The sequence below is a fragment of the Ambystoma mexicanum genome, chromosome 2p, assembly GCF_040938575.1.
Source record: "Ambystoma mexicanum isolate Mex_15411 chromosome 2p, UKY_AmexF1_1, whole genome shotgun sequence".
NCBI lineage: Eukaryota > Metazoa > Chordata > Amphibia > Caudata > Ambystomatidae > Ambystoma > Ambystoma mexicanum.
Window position 1 is genome coordinate 42,591,047 of NC_090923.1, and position 23,364 is coordinate 42,614,410.

General features: G+C 46.7%; 1 protein-coding gene across 5 annotated transcripts in view; it reads right to left on the minus strand.

Moving 5' to 3' along the window:
• SHQ1 (SHQ1, H/ACA ribonucleoprotein assembly factor) overlaps positions 1-23,036 on the minus strand; it is a 671,809-nt gene extending 648,773 nt beyond the window's left edge. For 2 of the 5 annotated variants that reach the window (XM_069643203.1, XM_069643202.1), the window contains exon 1: positions 22,954-23,036. In XM_069643203.1, the coding sequence (XP_069499304.1) occupies positions 22,954-23,012 (59 nt within the window). In that variant the 5' untranslated portion in view covers positions 23,013-23,036. Of the gene's footprint in view, positions 1-22,084 lie in introns of all 5 variants that reach the window. The other 3 variants (XM_069643204.1, XM_069643205.1, XM_069643206.1) reach the window with 3 other exon arrangements.
• Between the last annotated feature and the right edge of the window lie 328 nt (positions 23,037-23,364).

Below are 23,364 nucleotides of genomic sequence, written 5' to 3' on the forward strand. Positions count from 1 at the left end.
GTCTCTCAGCCGAATTTTTCTGAAAAAACTACGAAGTTCTAATTCAAGGTCCATCTGGCTTGGAATAAAGGAGAAACCTTTCTCAAGTACTGCAATTTCGTTAGTGGTAAGCATCCGTTTCAAGAGGTTATAAACTGCCGATGTGTTGGTTAACGTTGGTAAGACCTCCTTGTCTGAAACATGTTCTCTATAGGCGGAAGTCCTGCATCGGCGGGAGGAAAAGGGAGGTTCGGGGGAGGGAAGGCCAGGTAAGGGCCTTGAGGTACAAACATGGGCATCTGCATATATTGTTGCTAAGGCCAATTTTGGCGTCCTCTTCCCCCTCTACGTGAGCCTCTGTTCCATTGGCGACCTCTTGGGCCGTGTGTGTTTTGTTTGGGAAAAGAACCGCTTCCATCTGATGAACTATCTGAGAAGGTAACTTTTTCTATAATGCTGCGGACCCTGGTTAGGATAAGAAGGGTCATTCCACAGGCCTGGCCCCGCATAGTCGGGACTCAAATACAGGTAGGCAGTTTCCTTAGAAAAATAGAAATATCTTTCTTGAGTTTATCCATTTTTTTAGCAGTGGTAATTTTAATAAACTCTTTAGTGTGCTTGTCTATTAAGTCAAGCTTTTCTTTGATGTTAAGGATTGTCGTGTCAAGGGCAAATACAGCTTCAGCTTCATCGATTTCATTGCCAACGAGTATGCTTTTCTTTAGGGCCGTGTTGATAGTTAATAGCATCCAGTCTCGGCTGCATTTGGTGCCTACCCCAGAGAAAGCGGTTCTATATTCTAAATCGTCGACAAAAAGCAAGGTTCGTTCCTCACTAGGAGTCCCTGTGGTATAATGTTTTTCTTAAGATAACCAGTAAGTAAGTGCCCATTCATTTCGGTCCTAAATTTCTTCTTTCTCAATTTTAAAATGCCTTCGCTGGTAACACCAGTGTTGGATTCTTCACCTGTAGTTTGAGTTAATGACTCAAAGAAAGACGGCACACAAATAGCTTTTGCTAGTTGTTCATCGCTGAACGAGTAAGTATCTGAAGCGGCCATTGTCAAAATAGTTAGTGTCCAGCCCGGAACTAAATGAAAAGAAAATAACTCAAAAAATTACTAAAATATAGAGAATCCCAACAGAAATTTGGCCACCTGTAGTGCCCACTCGAAGCAGAACCAATTCCCAAAGAAAAAAAGAAAGAAAAACCTTATAGGGTTAAGAGGAAGAGAACCATTGAGCAGCCAGACTCCCTGTTGCTGCTCATCTGCTATGCAGAGCGTAATTCCACGGCTACCATATGAAGCCTCGTGCAAGCTCTTGTAAATACGTTATGACACTAAGGCAGAGACTGATTCATCAGTGCAGTGAAGCAACTGCACTGACAGTGTGACTAATCAACTTCCGGGGCATCAGTTGTCCTGGGGTGAATATTGGTTTCTAAACCATCAATCAACCCCACACCTCTAGTACACCAGAAGTGATCTGAACAGATTGAAACACAAGTAAATTATAAACCTTGTCCAATTTAGGTAACGTGGACAGAACAGCAGGCTTATCTCCTCAGAGTCGTGGATCGTTGGTTAGTTGCAACACAGAGAAAATATAATTATTACCCAATGATAAAAGGGAATGTCCAGTCAAGTTGGCATAAAAAGATCTACTTTATTATTATTAAAAGAGACAGTTCTAGTTCACTACAAAATACAACCCACCCTGTAAAGGAACACAGAGGACAGACAGTTTCACAAAGGAAAGGGAGGCACTCTGGATACTGACAGAAGGATAGTCGGTAAAGCAATTAGTCTTAACTGTCAAGGTTATTTAGTTTCAGCACAAAGGGAGCAAGGGGTCGTAAATGTCAGTAGGGGACTTCAGAGAAGGACCAGGTGGAAAGAGCCACAATGTACCTGCTCCTTAAGATGCTCAACAGCGTTGAGTCGGTTCTAGGACGCTTTGCAGCACCTACGACAGAGTTCAAGACGGGAGACAGCTGCGGGTATCAGGCGGCAGGCAGTTCGGCAAGCGAGGCTGGACAGACGGCTGCAGAAAGGCCTACACGGTGCCTGAGGGGCAAGAATCGCTGTCTTTCTGCTGGTTGGTGGATCTGGAACACTGGTCGAGACTGCAGCATGACTACAGTCAGTGGTGCAGCCGGTCTCGTTTCAAGGATTCGACTGCCTCGAAAATGCACTAAATGATGGGCGCTGATTGATGCTTGTGTAGCACTCCTCCTAGCTTCTTCGCAGAGCTTGTGGCGTCATTTAAGACGAACAACCCAAAGCTGAGGGGAGTGTTTGCAGGCAACAGCCTTGTCCTTTGTTCAGAGACTCTCTGGCACGTCACCCTAGGAAGCTTGCTTGCAGAACCTAGCAGGGCACGCGGTGTGCTGGCTGGGTACTGGTTCTGGAGCTGTTGGATTGGTCCTCCGAGTCCAGGATCTCCCTCTGTTCCCTGGGCGATGTTTAGGGGAGGGATCTTGCTTCCCTCTTGGGAATACTTACCTTCCTTCACTGGCAGAAGCTGAAAGGCAGGCGGTACCTTCAGCCAGGGTCCACATGAGTCCTTGTTCTTACTCCTTTCAAAGTCATCCGATGATCTGCTAAGTGAGGGGCTTAGCCCTCTTTTAAAGCCAAATGGGCCCCAGTGATTGGTGCAGGCTAAGCCTACCTTAAGGAACCAATCCGGGGTCCACACCAACAATCTTCTGTTAGGCGTGAGGTCAGGACCATTGTGCTTTGCACCAGGAAAGGTAGGGGGTGACATCATGTACTATCAAGTCCCAAACATCTTCCTGTATGTTGTAGATCAAAGTGTCTCTGGTTAATTGAACCCTATGTGGCTCTTTATCAAAGTGCAGGTCTCCCTTGAAGTTTGTGGCGAGAACGACTTCTGTCGCCCTCAAATCACACACTTCGTCCCTCTGAAAGGGAGTTTGCCTACTGCAAACAATGTCCCAGACATGACATTCACTGGCCTTCGTACAGAGGGGTGGGAGCTAGCTACAATGTGACACATTGCATATCAAAGAGGTATCCGTTTTCCTGCCCATTGTTAAGTTCTGTGACCAGGCCTATTCGCAGGCCTGATTCAATTAAATCTCATCAGTATGCGCCGCCACCACACAGAACTCAGACAACAGAACAGGGCAGATCTGTCAAGACTCACAGGAGGAGAGAATATCAACACTCTCCCCCGAACCAGAGAAGCCAAATAGATCGACCCTCCCACTGAAGTTGGCACGGGCGCCCGGGTTTGAATTAACAGGTAGCCACGTGGAAGCCAATGGGGGTGGGGGAAGAAGAGGGATTAGGGAGAGGTTGTGGATAAAAGGGGAGATGAGGAAAACCAGAAAGAGGGTAAGGGAAACGTAGTTGGATGGGTTTGGGGGAAGTTAGGAAAAGCAAACACGTAAATACCAACACTCCTGACCTACTCTTCACACTACATGTACATGTCATCAGTACCTAGACACTTAACATGGAGACTCCTACCCAAACCTAACATCCTACCACTGGGGAATGTGAAACACATACAACATAGAAGGCAATGCTGCAGGGAAGCACATAACATAGAACTAACTGCAGCATGGTAGCAGAGGACATGGAGCTTATTGTAGCATGTGAAACACATATTGTTTGTTTGTTTATTTATTTGTATGGTGCACCAAACCTGAAGGTAACTGGGCGCAAGGAGTGCATGTAGGCTTTAGGCTTAGTTACAGAAGTTACCGGACATAACATTTACCGGTACGGTGATTAGAGATATATACAATTGCAATGTTTGTGGTAACAGCAGTTTACAGTCGCAATGTTTACAAGGTAAAATATAAGGGACATTTACAAAAACAGAGTTGCAGGATAAGTAGCTGAAGGACAGAATGAAGACGGCAGACAGTAGTAAGAGTGCATAGGTCATAGACATGAAATGGACGTGGATAGATGATAATATGACTATTTGGTGCTAGGTTCTAGGGCGAGCGTTGTTCGTTCTGATCCATTTCTGGATGTTACGTCTGAAGCTAGGGTATGTTTGACCAGCACGGAGTGAAGACAGGAGTGAGTTCCAAGTTTGGGCTGCCATAACTGGGAAACATCGACCGCCAGATTTGGCTAAATTGAATCGTGGTACAATGAGGCAGAATGAATTGGCAATTGTAGTTGGCCGATTGGTTGTTTTTCTGACTATCCGGTTGGTAAGGTAGCGGGGGGCTGTTTTGTTCAGGCATTTATGGGTCAGGGAAGTTGTTTTAAGCAGGATTCTGTCCTTGATTGTCAGCCAGTGGTTTTGTCTTCTGAGCTCGGATATGTGATCCTTGTTTGGAATGTTTAGTGCCGTTCTTAGGACATTATTCTGTAGCGTTTGGATTTTATTTAGGATGTACTTGTTGGCTCCCAAGTAAAGGGCATTACAGTAGCTCAACCTTGAGAGTATAAGGGCGTTTGCTAATGCGATACAGCTATATGAGGATACAACAGGCCCAATTAGTTTGCACGTGCAAACTGATGTGCAGGCCAAGGAGTTGACTTGTTTGTTCATGGTTAGAGTGGAGTCAAGGTAAAAACCTAAAGTTTTTACTTCCCCTACGACCTTAATGGTATTGACATCAATGTTGAAAGAGGAGTAATCTTTATTAAGTTTTTAAAGTTGGCTGTAGTTACTAGAATCAGAAGTTCAGTCTTGTCGTCATTCAGGCAGTGGCCATGGGTGGCCATTCATCCCTGAATGAGGAGGTATACTCTATTCACGAGAGCCGTGTCATTGAGGAAGATCTGGGTGTCGTCTGCATAGTTTGTATAGGTGACACCCACATTATGCAATTTGTCTAACAACGGCTTTGTGAGGATATTATACATGGTTGGCGAGACACACGAGCCTTGTGGAACGCTGCACGTTATAGGGATTGGGTCTGCCGAGTATGAAGGGGAAAATACTTGCATGGTTCTATTGTTGAGGAAAGATTGGACCCATGCTATTGCGTCCTTAGAGAAGTGAGCCGCCAAGGCAAGGTGTTTACATAAGACATCATGGTCCACTAAGTCAAAGGCGGCTGACGGTTCAAGGAGGAGTAGCATGGCAGTTTTCCCTTTGTCCGTAAGTTCCTCAATTTGTGTCTTTAGGTCGATTAGTGCAGTTTCGGTACAATGGTGTGGCCCGAAACCAGATTGACGGGTGCCTAGGAGGCGATTTGTTTCGAGGTACTGTTGTATCTGAAGGTACGCTACTCTATCAAGTATCTTCAGAAGGAATGGCACCGTAGTGATTGGCCTATAGTTGGAATTGATGGGTCTAGGGTTTGCTTTTTAAGTAAGGGTAGAACCCAAGATTCTTTCAGGTTACTAGGGACAGTGTTTGTTGAGAAAGACACGTTGATGAGTTTGGATATAAATGGTGCTAGGTCTCTGGCTGCGTCTTTGATTAATTGTGCTGGGCAATTATCGCCCTGGCATCTTGATGGTTTCAGTGAGGAGATAATTTTCTCCACCTCAAGAATAGAAACTTTAAAGAATCTAAATTGATCTAGTCTGTCGGTCCATGTCTCAGGTATCGGAGTATTAGTATCCTGTTTAGGTAGTGAAGATTTCTTGATAGCAATCTTCTCTTGGGGGAGTGCTACTTTATTGGCTAGAGCGCGCTGAATGTTAGTGCACCAAGTTTTGTCTTTGGCAATGTTGTCGGCTGGAGGGATAGGGACTACTGTTTCTCGTAGCATGGTGAATAGCTCCTTTGTGTTGGAGCTGGCTTTTGCCATCCTATCATTGTATAAGTCTTTCTACTGATTTCTTTTTTATAGTCGTCAAGAGAATTTGATCAGATTGGTTTTGTTTTCTTCTGAGGGGGTATGGCACCATATAGCTTCCAATGTGGGGTGAACCAGACATTCCGATGTGCTCGTTGTTTACTTTTGCGTAATTTGAGGGGTGCGATAGAATCTAGGGCTTTGGTCATGGTGTTATTGTAGGTGTCAACTAATAAATTGGGGTCAGAGAAAGATGAGTCGTTTCAGGACCGAGAGGATACGAGGCAGCAGTTTGTCAGCTTCGATATCTTTTTTGTTCCTGGTGAGCTGAGGCAGGGCTATGACTGAGTCAGATTGCCTTTACAATGGCAATAAATAAACAGCCACAATCAGATGGTGGTCTGTCCAAGGTAATGCTGTTTATGAGTTGATGTATAGTTCACAGTTTAGGTCGGCCACCCAGTCAAGGGTTCTGCCTTTAGCATGGGTTGGCTGAGACACTTTTTGGGCGAGTCCTTGTTCTAGAAGCATATTGGCGATAGCCTTAGCGTCTTTGTCAGTTGGGTCATTAAAACCGAGGTTGAAGTCCCCCAATAGGAGTAGCTGTGAGGTTTCTTTTGTATTATTGGCAAGGATACTTGAGATGTCGTCCTCGAAGGATCCAATGGGTCCCGGCGGTCCATATAGTAAGTAAATTGTAAGTGTACTAGAGTTGCATATTGGTACTTTAGCTGTGAGAATTTCACAGTATGAGATTGATGGGGATGGTACTAGTCTAACTGCTAACTGTGTTTTAGAGATTACGGCGATGTTGCCTCCTCTCGAGTGAAGTCTGTCCGCTCTAAGGATTTGGTAGTTTTCTGCGACCGCAAGTGCAAAGGCTAGACCCGCTGCAGCATGTAGCCATGACTCGGTGACTGCTAGGATGTCGGGTTATTTGTGGTAATTAAGTCAGCTATGTCTAATGCGTGTGCCACTAGGGATCTTGCGTTTATTAGGGCTGTATTAATTTTGGAGAAGCTGTTAGGGTTGCAGTTGTTGACCCAATAGCGAGCAAGATGGCACGTACAAGAGTTTTCCCCTCTGATGAACAAGCAAACAAATGGCCCTCTGGTCAGGCAACAGCAAACATGGCAGTACATTACATTGAAGGGTTTCCCTTTGTATGCTATATAGGTATATGAACCCTTCATCCGGTGACCTCAATACTGCACCCCATTTCCCACGCCTTCCGCGTTTCCCTGCGGCTGAACCTCTCACTGAAATAAACAAATGCCTGCCGCTTCACAGTTCAACCAGCCCCTCAAATGAGGGGCCATGATTTGTGCAAGCTTTAGTCCTTATTCACAGTAGGCAGCCGTGCAAGAAGTGCACAATGACCAGCAGAGTAGGAATAGTGCTCGCTAGTGTCCGCTGCCACACAGAGCAACCCGGACCTCAAGTTGCAGAGCGAAGCACTCGCCGAGCTGTTGACACAATCACTGCAGTGGCCCGGGCTCATGATACTGCAGCATTCCTTCGGTGTAACTGCCAGATCCAAAAACCCACAAACACACCGCTCTGCTGGAAATCGCGAATAATCCACAACTCGGCACGGCGGCCAGGGAATTAAATAGTCCCTCTTAAACACCAGCTGTTGCCGCGCGCGAGTTCAGGATTACCAATTCCCCAAGGCCTGCTGGGAATTGTTCACAGAGCATATTATTTTACATGCACTACACGCCTTTGCCTGCTCCAGCCCCAATTCCTGACAGGATCCATGGGGGTTTTGATATTTAAAATCGGGCTGCCCAAGTGAGGATGAAGGTGTTGCCCTTTTCCTCTGGATGTTTTCATGCCCCCCTCACTGTCACCTGTCAAAGTAATGTGACATGGGGGACTGCGCCTGTAGGCTGTGTCCCCCAGGGTTCACCGACTATGTGTTTGTTGTGCGGCGAACATTAGAAAATGTGTGCGGATTAGCTCCACACATTTTTAGAGGTCGATCTCCCATCATTCCATTTCCTAAAAAATCATCAACCAAATAAAAAAGCCCAGGCGAGTGCACAATCCCCATGTGAATGGTCGAATTCCTCAGACACGCATCAAGGACTTAAATGGGAGTACAGCCAGTTCTACGCATGTTCCAAGGTGCCAAATAAAACACCTTATCTTTATCCTGGTTTCCTGTGTTGATTGGGCCACCAAATCCCCCTTCATGATTGTGTACAACACTGTTAATTCAAAGTGCCACTTGATAATGCCATCCATTCATAGTCCACCAAAATGGCTTGACTGATCTCACGCTGTATCCTACTTATTGGTAAAGGATTAAAGGATATTTTCAGGTAAGTCGGTAGACCAGTGTTGGAGAACAGGCACATTTCTTTTTGTCACCATATTCAGAACCTAAAAAGACAGATGTACTGCACAGCGTCTCACCACACTCTTAGGGTTCCGCAGAGAATTATTAGCTGCCACCTTCTTCTGTCCGTAGACTTAAAGGGAACCAAAAACGTGTACTTAAATTCAACCCTGAACTGATGGTAGCACTTCTAGTAATGATTTCTTTCAACTGATAATTACATTTCACCAGGGCGCATTTAAAACAGACCACAATAGACCAGAGCTCCTTAATAGGCTTGTGGACACACTTCTGTCTCTCCTGGACGGTGTGCACCCTGGTCTAAAAGGATGACTTTAGAGACCATCCTGGAGTCATCTGAGGATCATCACACTGTTAAAGCCGTCAGCAAACACCTCGGAATGGTGGATCATGATTTGGGGATGAGCTTTGGATGACTTAATGAATTTGCTAACATCATCCCTAGATTAGAGAACTCTTTGTTCGTGATGCTTTTAGGATGACTCAGTGATCACCAAGAGATTGCACGTTTGTCCCTGATGATTTGGAGATGATTCTGGGATGATCTGCTGATTACTTCAAGAGCACTGCCATGAAACATGTTTGTTCTTACTGATTACTTCAGAAAAATCAGAGTTTGTAGGATGATATGCGGACCAATTCAGATTGTCATTCCGCTTTTGCTTAGTTGCACCTATGCTGAATGAGACGCACTGTGGCAAGGGTAAAGCTTGAGACCATGTTGGGCCAAAGTGGAAGCCTGAGGCCCACACATAGCATGCCCCTCTGGGTGAGAATCCTGTGCCATCCCAGTCAAAAGCAGGCACCCAGCACCCTCACAATCCCTAATGTGGCATGGGTAAAGCTTGAAACTCTGTTGGGCCAAAGTGTAAAAAAGAGGCCTAAACATAGCATGCACTCCCTGGGTGAGAATCCTTTGCCATTGTGAAGATTCTGGTGGGGGGTGCCTGTACTTCCGCTCTCTGTATGGTAGAGGAGAGGCACAGAGGATCCCAGCCAAGATTCTCAAGTGGTAGCAATGGACGAGCAATCAAGGCCTAGCTTCTCAGGAGGTGATGCAGGCTGGTTCTTAAGTACAGTGTAGTCCCCGAACCCCCACAAAGGAATGTCCACACACTGCATTACTGAAAACACAGTCTTTATATAATTAATATTCAAAGGTATGTACACGATCACAATAACGCACTTTGTACTCGGAAATCAACAATGATAAATATATACAATTCTAAAGTGGTACCACCAATGTTATCAAATCTCATTAAAGTGCATCAACTGTACGGTTAAAATGTCACACAGATCAACAACGAGGAAACCAGCAATAGAGATAGGAAGGAACGTAAGATGGTTGAAACAATAGGCAGAATGCTGGCCTATACCGATAGACACAGTTCTGTGTGGAGATCCCCCCCACCTGGACAACCTGTAAAATAAAGATATATAGCACAAGCTCAGTCCATATATTGTTCAATAGCCTTATTCCCTCCTATTAAGGTTTTACCCCCCCCAATGTACCTGATGGCGTAGGGTTCTTCGAAGACGCGTCGAAGGATCCTTCTTGAGTGACTCCCTTTAAAGCAGGAGCCACGGATCGTTGAGAGGCGTCGAAGATGGTGAACTTGTCGTCGACGGCAGCGATGAGAAGTTCAAGGGTGCCGAGACCCTGATGTCGATCCAGGCGGTGCTCGTCAGCGACGTCCTGAGAGGATGAGGTGTGCGGGGCACCTCGGCAATAGATTGTTCAGGACTGCAAAGAGTTTCATAAGAGCTATGGCCCAATCGAGGGCGTCGAGTCGAAGTCTTTGTGGCCTTCAGGTGGCGGGAAACCCACCGGCGGATTCTCCTCGGAGCGTTGGTCCTCCTCGACTTTCTCCGGCGGGACAAAGCGGTCGACGATGCGGACAAGGTAGTCCTTGGATTCAAATGTTCGTAGGCAAAGGAGCGGGCGGCTCTGGGCGTCGGCGGCATGGCGTTAAGTTTTTTGTTAAGTGGTCCCCTCGGCTGGGCAACACAACTTCGACGGGCCTCCAGCGGTTACACAAACCTGCGAACCCTGGTCGACGGCAATGGACTTCGACAGCGGCAAAGTCCGGGTGCTTTGCTTCATTCTCCTCAGCGGTCCCGTCTCGGGTCTGCAGTCTTTCGAGGGTCTGACTTTCAGGGAGCTTCGGCGAAGGTTAGTGGTGCTCGATGGTCCACTCTCAGATCAGTCCTTGACGAATTTGGCAGCTTTCAGATCAGGTCGAAGCTAATGCAACAGCAAGTCTTCGTCTTCTAACTGGGCGTCGAGGATCAGCAGTTCCAGTACCTCCTAAAGTGTAGACACAGCTTCTGAACAATTTCCAGTGGTGAGAGGTCCCCAGATATACCATCTTGTCTCATCCACACTGCTGGGTCTCTCTCAGCAGCCAATCATACAGAAGGGCATTCATGCAGTCAGTCAGCCAGCCAATCAGGCACACAGAGCATTCAGGCCATCCTCCTCCCTCTCAGACACTCACAACAAGGAATGTGGATTGGGACAAGTACTCAGCCATTCAACACTACACACTGCATTCAGGCCAGTTTCGGGCAGGGCTGTCTCAGTCTTTGTCTCTCATACCAGAAACCAGACAGCCACAACAAGAAGTGCATATTGGTCACACACTCCATTCACCCAGGTCCCACCCACAGGAGGTACCCACAACATACAGTCACTGGGAAGGCTCCAGTCAGTCTGGACTGGACTTCACAACAACACCATATATAGAACTTCCACCCAACAGCCAGTCAGGGGGAAGGGACAGAGTCAGGGCTTCCCATGACTTTGGGAAAACAAGGTAATAGGTAATAGAAAGCAAGAGGCCACAGGGGCCATCTTGTTTTCCATCAGGAATCAATTGATTCCAATGGCAGGGCCTGGGGATCCCCAAAATGGAGGATACTCAGCGCACCTGTCAAAGTCAGCATGGAGCTGCCACCAGCCTATACCCTGCTCTGCGGGCCACCCACAGGTGCCCAAAAACATACACTAGGGGCACAGGGTTGTACGCCCACCCAAGGGTGCCGTAAGGGTATCCCACGGGTCTGTTCACCAAACCAAAAGAGAGAGAGCTGCACCCCCAGGAGTCCCACATGAACTCCTGCACGGAAAATATGATGGAACACACAATAAAAAGGCAGTAAAGGACAAGGATACAGAGGCCCTGTCCCTCCGATGCATTTCCAGCATCACAGCCATCCCAGTCAAAAGCAGGAACCCAGCACCCTCACAATCAATATATTTCCATACTGCCTTGTTAGGTAAGAATTGGTGTAGTCCAACTGTGTGAGAATACACAACATTCTGCTTGGTATTAGGTAAACCACCTTTTGGTATAGGTGTGTAATACACAGGTTGGTAGTGTGACTGAGCCGCCAACTTCATCACAAGAGAGATACATGTGAGCTCTACAGCTGTACAAATGAAATCCGTAAATACAAGTAGCCAAGTAACACTTACACTCAAGGTTTCAGTTATAAATAGTTATTTATTTTACATCCATTTTTAAAGAAGCATTCTTTAGAAAGGCAATTCATGTAACTATGTAAATATACTTTACAATTAGTTTTCAGAATCAGAGCAAGTTAGTGGATAATCTTTGGATATGCTTCTTACATAATTCCTACACCCTGGGGTGACTTCAATCACAAGGACAGTAATGGCATTTATATATCATGCAGATTTAGAGGTTGCAGAAAGGAAAGGTTAACCAAGTTTTCAGTATATGTGAGGACAATTAAATCTTCCAATTAAATCTAGACAATCCTTTCCCAGCAGTAAAGGTCTAAACCAAGTTACCTTCTATGAGGGACAACAATATCAAAGTCAATGGGCTAGAAGAGTCTACAGGGATCCAGGACAGCCAAAGTCAATTTGAAACAGTCTATGGAGCTAATCAAAGGTCTTGCACTAAGAGAATTTGTTAGAAAATCACTTGTAGGGTCACAATCTGTTAAGCGTGTGAAAACAGAGTTGGAATCAACTCTAAAAGTAAGGCACTGCAATGCCCTACTGAGAAAAGCACTTCTACAAGACAGTGAGGTAAGTAACCCAAGTCTAAACAGTACCTCTGGTTTGAAGAAGAGTGGTGCAGCTGGCTTCTGTCCTGTTACAGCAATGCAGAACCCGTGTTCCTGAGCCTCAGTCGTGGGGACAAGAGGGAGGACATCTGTAGGGCTCCTGTGGCAGTACTGGGGAGGTCGTCAGCAGCTATGTGCTCTTTTCGGTTCAGCCACACTTTGCGGTTTCAGCCCTTAGTAAACAGCACTGTTGCGGATCTCGGATACAGTTAGGCTTCCTTTCCTCCTGGGTCCCTCCTTGGGTCCTGCACTCTGGTGAGGGGACTCAAGCTCTGGTCGTCCTGCTTCTGGAGGGTCCTTAGGAGACTCCTGGAGCTTCTAGCCGGATTTCAGACATTTCACTCGACTATGGATTACTCGACCCCTGGCATTCGGTTCTTGCAGCAATGAAGAAGTACAGCCACACAGGGAAGATGGTCCAGTTGAGTTCATCCTTGGGTTAGTTGGTCCCACTAACCCAAGAGGAGAAGTCGTCCAAGTTTCTCTGTTGTATTGAAAAAGGAGTTTTAGCACGGTAGCAGGGCTTCACCGGGCATATCAAAAGGTCCAGGAGTATGCAGCGAGCTTTGTTCAAGGTTTCTTCGTTGGGTGCTTCTCCCAGTGGTCGACTTTGCCTCCAGTCCTAAAAACCTCGCTTTTTAAGCAGGTTTCTCCGGTTCATGCACAGCCTTGGTTGTCTATTACACAGCAGGATGGCTGTCCTGGTGGCAGCCAGTCAATCAGGACTGGTTGCATTCAGGCATTCCTAGAGACAAAGGACAGCAGAGTTTTTGGACCCTCCCTCACATCCTGTCCTTCCAGACACACTGGAGCTAGAGGTGGGCTTCAGGGCTGAACCCCGCCAAAGGCAAGACAAACAAAGGGCTCCAATCTGTCTCGACGTACAGAGTAAAGCCCAAGAAAGGCCTCACAAACAGAAAATTGCGAAAAAAGAAGACAGGGGCCATTTTGATAAAATGGTCACCGTTGGGTGCTATATTGCAGTGGAGGGTTCAGCCTGCAGTAGAAATGCCAAGGGTAGGAAAAATGAAACCACTGTCACCAGCCATTTAACGAAGGGAGTGTAACAAAAACGTTACATGAGAATGTAGGATAAGGGACTACTAGGTAAGCCCCCCAGCACTCCACATAAGGTGGTGTGTGCTGGACCCACAAAGAGAAAGGGTAAGTAAAGTCAATTTCACTTTACTATTCTTGGGAACAGTAGCTCACACAGGAAAAGGTATTTTAAACCTTATGAGAAATCTAAAGGATTTCTTTGTGATACTCCACTGAAGGCGCTGTTTATCACCAAACCAGTACAAACCATCATATTGTGGACGTACTGGTAGGGGCAATTAGATTGCCCCTGGGTCTGTTATTCGAGGGGGCACTGTCCCGTCCCCCCTCGTCGAGTTTTGGCTGGTGGCAGTGGATACTACTTTTTATATTCAACCGCGAATATATCTCTATGGGATTTTCCCATTGTTCGAGGCTAATACTTTTTAACATAGCCTCTAACATACCGCCGGTTTATTTATTTAATATTAATTCACTGGTTGGTATTTTCTGCCAGAACTCGGTTTTAAAATGGCGTTTGTGTTCGCCTCTGTAACTCCAAACCAAAGGTCGAGCCATTTGTTCCACTTTTTGGCAGGCTTCTCCACAGAAGCCTCCAAAAGTGGTGCCACTCTTGGTACCACAGGCAGTGTGGGAGGGGGTTTAGGCACCTTGGACTGAGTTACCTTGGTAACTCAAGTCGCACTCTTGTGTGATTGGCCCAAGTGGTGAGCCGGCTCACCACTTAGCATGTTTGATTGACAGCTAGGCTGAGTGAATGGGGGTGTGCTGCATAAAAGCAGGGCTTTTGGGACTGGAACTTCAGAAGTCGCCACAGGACCTGAAAATCCGATGAGGGAGAAGCTGAGCCGGCCTGCTACGACAAAACCACCGGTGGAGCCCTGCTGAACCGACTCACCACTTCCCAACGACAGAGGAGATCTCCCGGCTGGAGAGTCTTCTTCCCCTGACTGGTGGGCACAACCAGTTTACCTTCCTTTCTCGCATCCCTGGACGTCGTGTGGTCAAATTGCCCGTGCCAAGCACCCCAGCAACCGGATAGCCACTTACCACTGGACCGCGAATAAAAGGACTGCTCTTTTTAATTGAGAACTCCGCGGCTGGTTTCTTCCCTGGCAGTGCAACGGACTCCTGCTTTCCTCCCCGACGAGATCCTCTCTTCCTCCCGACGAAGCACCGACTTGAACCCGCTGCCAGGAACAACTGCCCCCGCTGGAGCGTTCTCACCATTTTAAGGTACCATATCCGCCAGACCTCCCTTTCTAAAGATTGCTACAAGGAAACAATAATCTCAACCTTCTCGACTGGGCTGGCCGCCTTGACCATCTAACTGGTCCCTTTCTTTTTGGTCCAACTCTTTCTGAACTTATTACGAGACTTTTGGGCACTTTGAACCGTGGACACATTTCGACCGGAGCCTCTTAAAGTGGGTCCAGACTTTACAGTTTTAACCTGCCTTCTTCTCCTACTGTGTTCTTCCGAAAGTGTTGGGATCTGTTTCTATCTTTGCTCTGCCTTTCTCTCCCTTTTAAACTGATTGATTAGAGTGCCATCTTCGTTAAGCGCTCACCGCTGTCTGAAAATAAGTGTTGCTTTACTTAAGACTTGTCTAACTAATCGTTGAAGGGAGTGTATCTTTTAGTGACCGTGTTTTTGAACTGCTTGATATTAGTGCCAGTGTGTTTTACTAGATGTGTTTTTAAATAAATAATTATATCTCTTTTACACCAAGCTCTGGTCAGTGTTTGCTTGTTCTACTGTGTTCTTTTGACCTATTGTGAATACTCTGTATACTGCCTAACTCTTCTTGAGAGAGGTCTGACTGCTCAGCCACAGCTACCAGGTAAATCTGGGTGCTACAGACTGCTACCAATTGGGTTTACTGCCAACCACATGTAGTCTTAAATCTTTTGCAGTGGTGCCAGAGGGAACTGTACAGGTTTCTGCCTAAAACTAGCATATGTACCTTGCTTATTCCAATCCCTATGTTAAAACCATCCTATCTTGGATTCAGAACCTGCATCGTTAGAAGTATTTTTGAATTGTCTGAACTCTCTAGCCTATCCCTCCCATCTTCCTCTGTACTAGTATTGCTGAACTATTTTTGCGACAATCTTTTCTCATCTGAAGAAGGCGAGTCCTTAGCAGGCAGTCATTCTGATCAAGTGGCTGTGTTCCTGTGGGGTATTTGTTTTGTTCATAGTCATCCTCTAGTGTAAGAAACCCATTGTCATTTTAAAAGTGCATTCCTGTTTTCCATTCTTGCGCCTATCTTAACAAAACAACCTCCACTAAAACGTCCATAGCTTCCTTTTAGTGCTAGAAACAAGATTTCATCTTCTGCTTGTAGCTAACATCTACAGCTTTAAATTGCATCTATAACCGCATCCCAAATCCATACAGTTCTCCAGTTATCGCGATTATCGTGCAGTGAAAGGTTTGCCGCAAATTTAGTTTTTGGGAAATTCTGACACGTGTAAACAGCTTTTGATTGCGTCCGACTTGAATTTTAAGATTTCAAATTGTTTCTTGGTATTAAATCATTGCTTGTGTTTGTGTGCAACAATCCAAAGCAGCTCCCATAAGAATTTATAGCAATTTTGACTATATTTAGTGTTTTTGCCCAGTCCATTCTAAGATAACTTTAAAAGCCATTCTAGCAGCTTGGCAGTCAATTCAGTTTTTCTCTTGTGTTTGCTGAGGGAAAGTGGGATTGATATTTTGTTGAATTCTGCCATTCCTGAATACCTGATCTCGCCTCCTATCTCTTTACATTGCCTATTGGGGGGTTGAGGGGTGTGCAGGGAGAACCTTTAACCACAGTGCTATTTGATCTGAACACACACACAAAAGTATTATTTCTGTGCTGAATTGTTTTCCTCACTACTACTCCTTGTGTATTAAAGAGATTATTCAGTGCTACATCTCCCCATTGGTGATTCTTGTGTACCCATTAAAACATAGTGTGATTAAATTGTAAATTGCAATCCAGCCTGATTCTTGGTTCAGTGTGACCGGGGTGCGGGGGGAGGGGTTTCCAGGAGAGGGGTGTGATATGAGTTGTATATCGTTCAGAATAAAGAATTTTTAGACAAAAATAAATTTCAGTTGTTCATTACATGCTAGGCATTGACCTGGGTGTGTGCCGGATTGAAAATCACCTACAGCTTGCTCTTCCTTACGGAAACCTGGCTATCAAACAACTATAAAGCCATTGCAAATGAAGAAATACCCAACAATTATAAATAAGTACACGCCAATAGAGAAAACCGAAGGAGGAGGAGGAATCGCAATTATACACAAAAAAAACACGCCTGAGCATCTCAAATCATCACAACCAACGCGGAAGACTATGAATCCCTCCTAATCAAGATAGAACTCAACGACCAACCCAACATAGTATTCCTCCTGATCTACAGACCATCTTCTTGCAACCCCAACTTTGCAACAAAACTAGCGGATGGGGCTGCCATGCTATCAACCCACCACGACAACCTAGGCAAATGATTTCCCACCGATACAAACTTAGATACAACAGAAGACACACTCAACAATTGGATCACCAAGGCCTTTGACCAATTAGCACCAGCTAAAACATTCAAAGCAACACCAAAACAAATAACTGCAAAATGGAGAGAACAATACACCAGACAAGACAAAATAAAACACCAAAGACAGCTCAAACTGAGAAAGAACTCTTCAAAATCATCAAGGCAAAACACCACAAAAAAAGGAAATTTGTCCCAACAGCGTTCTCACGTCTAACTGCTAACACCTGTAACAATATGCCCAAAGTAATTCAAATCACAGAAGACCACATCACCTTCAAGAAACTGCTAAAAACCTGGCTATTAAGCAACAATGAAAACCTAGAAGGGACACCAGCAACAACACCACCACTTAAGACATCTAGAGAGGAGACGAGAGGGGCCAAAGAAAACACAACAAGAACCTGGCTAGATACAGACAAGCGGCATCCAAAGGGCCACCCCAGAAAGACCACAACAAACTGACCGACTTTATTAACCCTCTTCCATACCTGCTCCTCCTACATAATCAACGCCTTTACACCAGATCTTGGACTAGCTACACTCAGAGAACCATTACTATACCGACATCCAGAGCGAACCACCCACATAGCCCAATACCATATAAAATGAAACACACCACCAAGATGCCGGACTACCTTACAGCTACGATCACCTATGACTCTGAATCCCTTATGGACACAATCTAACAAGTGAAAACGACGAACCCATCATAACCACACAACACCAACACCAACACAAAACACTACCACACACCCGAGGCATGGAATCTTACCCATACGGTTACAAGGTGCGAGGCCGCTCACAAGTGACCTCATGCAAAACCCTCACAGACGCGTTCCAGGTTCTGAACATATCCTCTCACCCCTTTCCCCACTAACTACCACACCACTTTTTTGCAGATCCACGCGAGCGCCTGGAGACTGCCCCTGGTTGGTAGTGGTGCAGTACAAATCAACTGAACATAACATAATGCCAGTAATGATACTATAAGAAAACATGCCCATCATGGCTCTGCCTCACACTCCTGGTGGCTTTGCCTTTAAAAATGTCTTGTCACAACAAAACATGTCCAAACTGGCTGCACAATGCAGGCGAGTCTAGATGCGTAATAATGCTATCATGTTTGCTTTACCCTTAATACCCAGTGATAAAAGCCATGCCACAGTAGCACATGGCTTGACTGGCTGCCCTAAATGCCAGTCTAGACACACTCCCAGGAGGGATTATGTCTCGGGAGGATAGCTCAGCGGCAACATGCTTGCCTTGGAAACAAGATGACAAGAAGCAACACAGGTTCGATCCCTGGGGCCGTGCTTAGAAACTTCTGGGTATTAAGCACGTTATAAATTCCAACTAAGACATATTCCGCCTCGATGCCCCCAGGCTGTGTGAGCGCTTTAAAAATGCAAATTAATTTAATTTAATAATAACACTCATCATGCTTGCTTTGTCATAGAATCCCAGTAAAAATAAATGTCATGCCACAGCAAAGAATGGCTAGACTGGGTGCCCCAAAATGCCAGTGCAGCCACATAAAAGCACATATTCTTTCTTTAAATAAAAAAAAGGTTTTAAAAAAATTCATTTTGTACTGGCATCTATGATGGATACCTATTAAAAAGTGCATCGTGATTGAGATTCTAAGATGGCCACCGAGGGGAGAGCAGCGTGATCGTAGAGCTCTCACCCCCCTGGGTGCAAATACAATAAAGATAGATTAAAAGGTCCTTCCCCAGTCGAGGATTTATCAATGTAGGCTGCAGTGGTGGAGTGCAACAGCCCAGATCGCTGGGGTACTTCGGCAGAGGCGGGTGTGCGGCCTTCGTCTCCGCAGTGTCTGAGGGAGAGGGGCACTGTGCCCACCGCCAGTGCAGGCCAAGCTGAGACACACGCTTGCAGACCGTGAGCAAGAAGAACCACCCGGGGAGATGCAGGGCGGACGAGGATCCAGAGTGTCGCAAAGTAGCCGCTGTCGGACGGCAGAGGAGCCCATCAGGAAGGAGCTGCCTGTAATATTGGAGGCCAACCGGGGCTGAATTCATGGAGCAGGGGCTCCCCTGCTGGCGAGCACCAGCGGCAAGATCGAGGCGGGACCGGGCCACCTCTGCCAGCGAAGCAGCGTCTTATCGGAGAGACCAGGAAAATCCGGGCTATAACCGTAGCCCACTGCTGAGAACTGTGCAGCGGAGAAGAGCTCCTGGAGTGGACAAGTGGCCCGGGAAGGGCCTCGCAGCGAAGAGGCAGTAAGGCGGCGACCCTGAGGGGCTCGACTCCCCTTCGCCCTCCCTTGGGGGAGAACCATCACAGGTCAGCGTGCACCATGGCGCAAGGAAAGGGTGCAGGCAGAGATCACCAGCTTTGAGCAGAGGGACGTTGAGGTGTGGGGGAGCGTGGCAGGAGGCCCCCTGCCCAAGCTTTGAAGCCATCACTTTGCAGAGAAGACCAGGGGAGGCCCTGTGGTTTATAGCCGTGGCGGATGGAGGCCCATTTGAGGTAAATTTGGGATTTTGGAACTGCATATAGTGCCTCAGGCAGCGCACCCCCATCCAGAAGAACAGCAAGGGAGACAAGGGAGCAAGAGGTGCACCACGCATAGGAGACAGTGACCGGTGGGGCCCTGGCCTCCTCAGGCCAAGCCTGAGGCTGAATAGAGGGCTAAAGAGTCCCTCTACATCCGTGGTGGGCAAGGAAGAATAAGAGAGAGGCCATTTGGTCGGGCTCAGGGCAGAGTGATCCTGGCACCAAGCCCAGGAGGAGGGTCATTTAAAACCCGAGGAGGACAAACAGTGGCCAACTGCGCACAGTTAGAGGGGAGTTCCAACCCCCCCCCCCCGACACAGTCAAGGGTGGACCCAAAAAGCGGCGGAGGGAGGAGGTTCCTACGCCCTGAACATTTTCCAGAAGGGGTCTGAAGGATGCAAAACAATATCAGGGAGAAAAGGATGGAATTGGGCTACCCCCATCAGACCTGCCTACGCACTATGTCCAAAAACAAGGGGAAGGACAAGCAAGCTGCCCCAAAGTCTGTGAAGAAACCACAGAAGGACAATCTGCAGAGACCCTGGCAGAGAGATAGCGAGATACCGGCTGGGGGAGATCAGGGGCCCGGGGCAGGAGAGGATTTGGTAGCACTGGCAGGCACTGCAAATAAATTAAGTGGTCACCCAAGAGGTCCTTCGCCAATGCTTTGAGGATTTTGGGGACAAGATAGCAAACACCATTCAGTCGTAGTTGAGGATGATGCGAGCAGAACTGTCCCAATCGATGCAAGAGGTGAAGGGGGATATAACGAAACTAGAGGAGCTGGAGACAGTACACCTCTGCAAGCATTAGCCTGCACAGGTGTTATTAGGGCAGTTTCTAGTCCATTTGGTGCCCAAGGCGAAACACTATAATGCGCCCCCCGCCCGCACCACTCCCAAACTACACTGTGAAGTAACTCCTACCCAAGGTCAATAAATCACTGCTAAACAAATGAAATCGGTTTAATCACGCTATACTCTAAAGGCTGATACAGCCCTGGAGCTTAGCCAATTTGCACATTCCGGTGTGCATTTCACAGCAAGTTGTGATACAGCGGTCTCTACCCAGTCCTGGTCACAGTGCTCTCTCCTAGCTACATTTCAACTCCTCCTCCTCATGCGAGTCACATCTACCCCTACGCTCAGCTCTCTTCCATCTCACTCTTTCCCTTTAACCGTCCAATGCCTCTCCTTCTGACTTTCAATCTCTGCCTCCATTTTGCTTCCCCTATAGAGCCTAAATATAGCTCTCTTTCGTTCCCCCTTTCTTAATCTCCCTTTCCTTGACATCTCGTTTTCTGTCCCACTTTAATCTCTTTAACTCTGCCTGCATGGCAGTCCTTATTTGTGCCTTAAACCCGGTGGGCATAATCTTTTACAGTGAAAGACACCTTACATTTTGTCACTTATTAAATGGCAGAACCCCTAATAAATAGAAGTGGAACCCATTTACTATACACTCCGTCCATCGCACATGGCCTTCAGGGGCTTGTGTAGAACTTTTCAAAGTAATTCAACGCACAGGACAGGCTCTCAAGTATTCCAATTTCTGTTTTGAAATAATAAACCTCATATAAGTTTGCATTCTGGTACTTGTAGGCCTGTTTATATAACCTTTACAGGAATGCAAAAGGAAACATATAAAAATGGCAGCTCCCTGTAAAAGTGGATTTTGGAGTGCTTCATCTGCCTATTTTAAATAAATAAAAGTGTGAAAACAAGCACGTGACAAAAAGTGGGCATTGGTCTCACTTCATTACTAGTGGTCAAATATTCACACTTCAGAGTTATTTTGTATACAGATTACTATTGTGCAGCTGAAAACATTGACATACGTCCATGTGAGGGGCTCACCCGACGCCCCAGTTACACGTGCATGTAAACCTCCAGAGATCTTAGCACTGCCTTCATTTTTTAATTCTGGCCAGAACATTTCTGCCCATCATCCTTGACCTGCCGATGAAAGGAATACCATTTTGCTGTTCTAAACAATGAAATAAAGATATACCATCAAAGCTCAAACTCAGATCTTGTCCGCCGGACTGAGCAAAAGCAAACAAACCGTCTCATCAAATATATTCCCCTTGGTTTATGTGGCACTTCACCATAGGCCCACGTGTACACACTGCAGGTTGACCCTGTCGAGAAATCCTAGCTGCACCACTGAAGCCAACTCAGTACGAGAAAGGACTCCCGCCAGGACAAAGAACAATCTGCACGCAGATAAAACTTTAATGGAACCATAAAAAGAAGTGTAATTAGTTCCATATGCTCCTGCCCCGAATCCTAACTCTAAACAAATGAAGTTCTTCGAACTGAAGAAAACAGTACCAAATTTCAAACCTGGCCAATTAAAACCAACAAAGAAGAAAGGTTGCGGCTGAAAGTGCCCAGAACAGAAACAACTTCCAATATACGCTTTCAACTCTGAGAAATGTTTCTGCCGTTTAGACTTTTTTTGGGGCAGAACAGAGTGACGCTACGTTGTGCCATTTACCCTTTCAGGTGCGGACGCATTCTAAAGGGGAAGCAGGAACACAGCGAAGCAATTTCAATACACTCACTGGATCCAACTTAGGTAGGCGTCGACCTACATGTTGGAAAAAAAATCTGGGCTAGGAAAGCATAAAACAAAATATTCCCATTTACCCGTTCTCGTTCTGAACGCACTCTGAACTATGCAAACTACTGTTTGATCACCAGCCAAATGCTACAGCTGTAAAGGAACATTTTCTAAAATGTCAACAGAAGCATCGGGTTGTACCTACCTTCTTTCTGAGTAGTTCTGCACACAAGCGAGTCGGGGAGGCAAGGCAGTCTTCTTTTTTTGCGCACGGATCCGGGTAGAAAGCAATTGGAGTGTGGGGCAGGAGGATGGGAACGCAAAAATAACGTCTTTTTTCCTCTGTGGTGCGCTGTTCCTGCTTGATTATAAAGTCGGGCGGCCACCAGAAAAGGCGCCCTTCTATGCCCCCAGCCCAAGCGGCGCGAAAGTTCAGAGCCTGCGACTTCCGTAACGTTACGCAAGTACTAAGTGACTGCCGCTACTGCGCTGCCGCTACTCTGCACGGCAATCGCACCCCACACCCAGTGAAATGCTGCCCTCCAGGGACTAGGGCAGTTGCCCCCCCCCTGCACACCCCCGGGGCAATTGGGCACCGGGCAGCCACCCGCTTCACCTGGGTCAAGAAACTGGCCTGATTATTATATATGTAGTCACTTACAGCAGAGGAGCAGTGGCCTGATTATTATATATGTAGTCACTTACAGCAGAGGAGCAGTGGCCTGATTATTATATATGTAGTCACTTACAGCAGAGGAGCAGTGGCCTGATTATTATATCTGTAGTCACTTACAGCAGAGGAGCAGGGAAATGAGCCTTGGAGCAGCTACTGAGCCTAGGATACCAGCAGCTGCCCTGTGTAACTTCCAAAGCAGACCTTTAGAAAGTCACGTGCTTACAATGTTTAAGTTCAACATGTGACATCTACAGCTGCAAAGTGCATTTCCAGGGGCTGCAAAAGGGCTCCTCTTTACAATGTGACAAAGGGGTGAGCGCGTCTAAGTGAATGGATGATGCTAAAATGAAAGCACATAATAACATGCAGCACTACAAGAGCTGGACGCGCGCACTCGCCTGGAGCCGCCGGGGACGAGCACACGAGCGTTCAGTAAAGCGCAAGGGCTAGTTCCCATCCGAGAAAAGGACCTTAGCGACGCTCCGCCTCCACTTCATCACGTGGTATGCTCTGTGCATCACGTGACCTGCTCTGCGTCACGTGGGCTGCCCTGCTCGGCGTGGCGTGCCCTGCATCACGTGGGTTTCAACGTTCACGTGGTCATGTTTTGCACGTGCGGGAGGGCAAGGCTTTGCAAGCAGAAGCGGGAGAGATTCCTCTATTGCAAAGCACATTTCCTATAATCCATTGTTGTTTGGTGAACGGCAAGACTATGTTGATTGTTACTTTAATGCAGAGCGGCAATATTTGTAATGTGCATCACACGGGTGAGGCAATATTGGGGAGGAGGTATTTCTGTGTATTTTGGA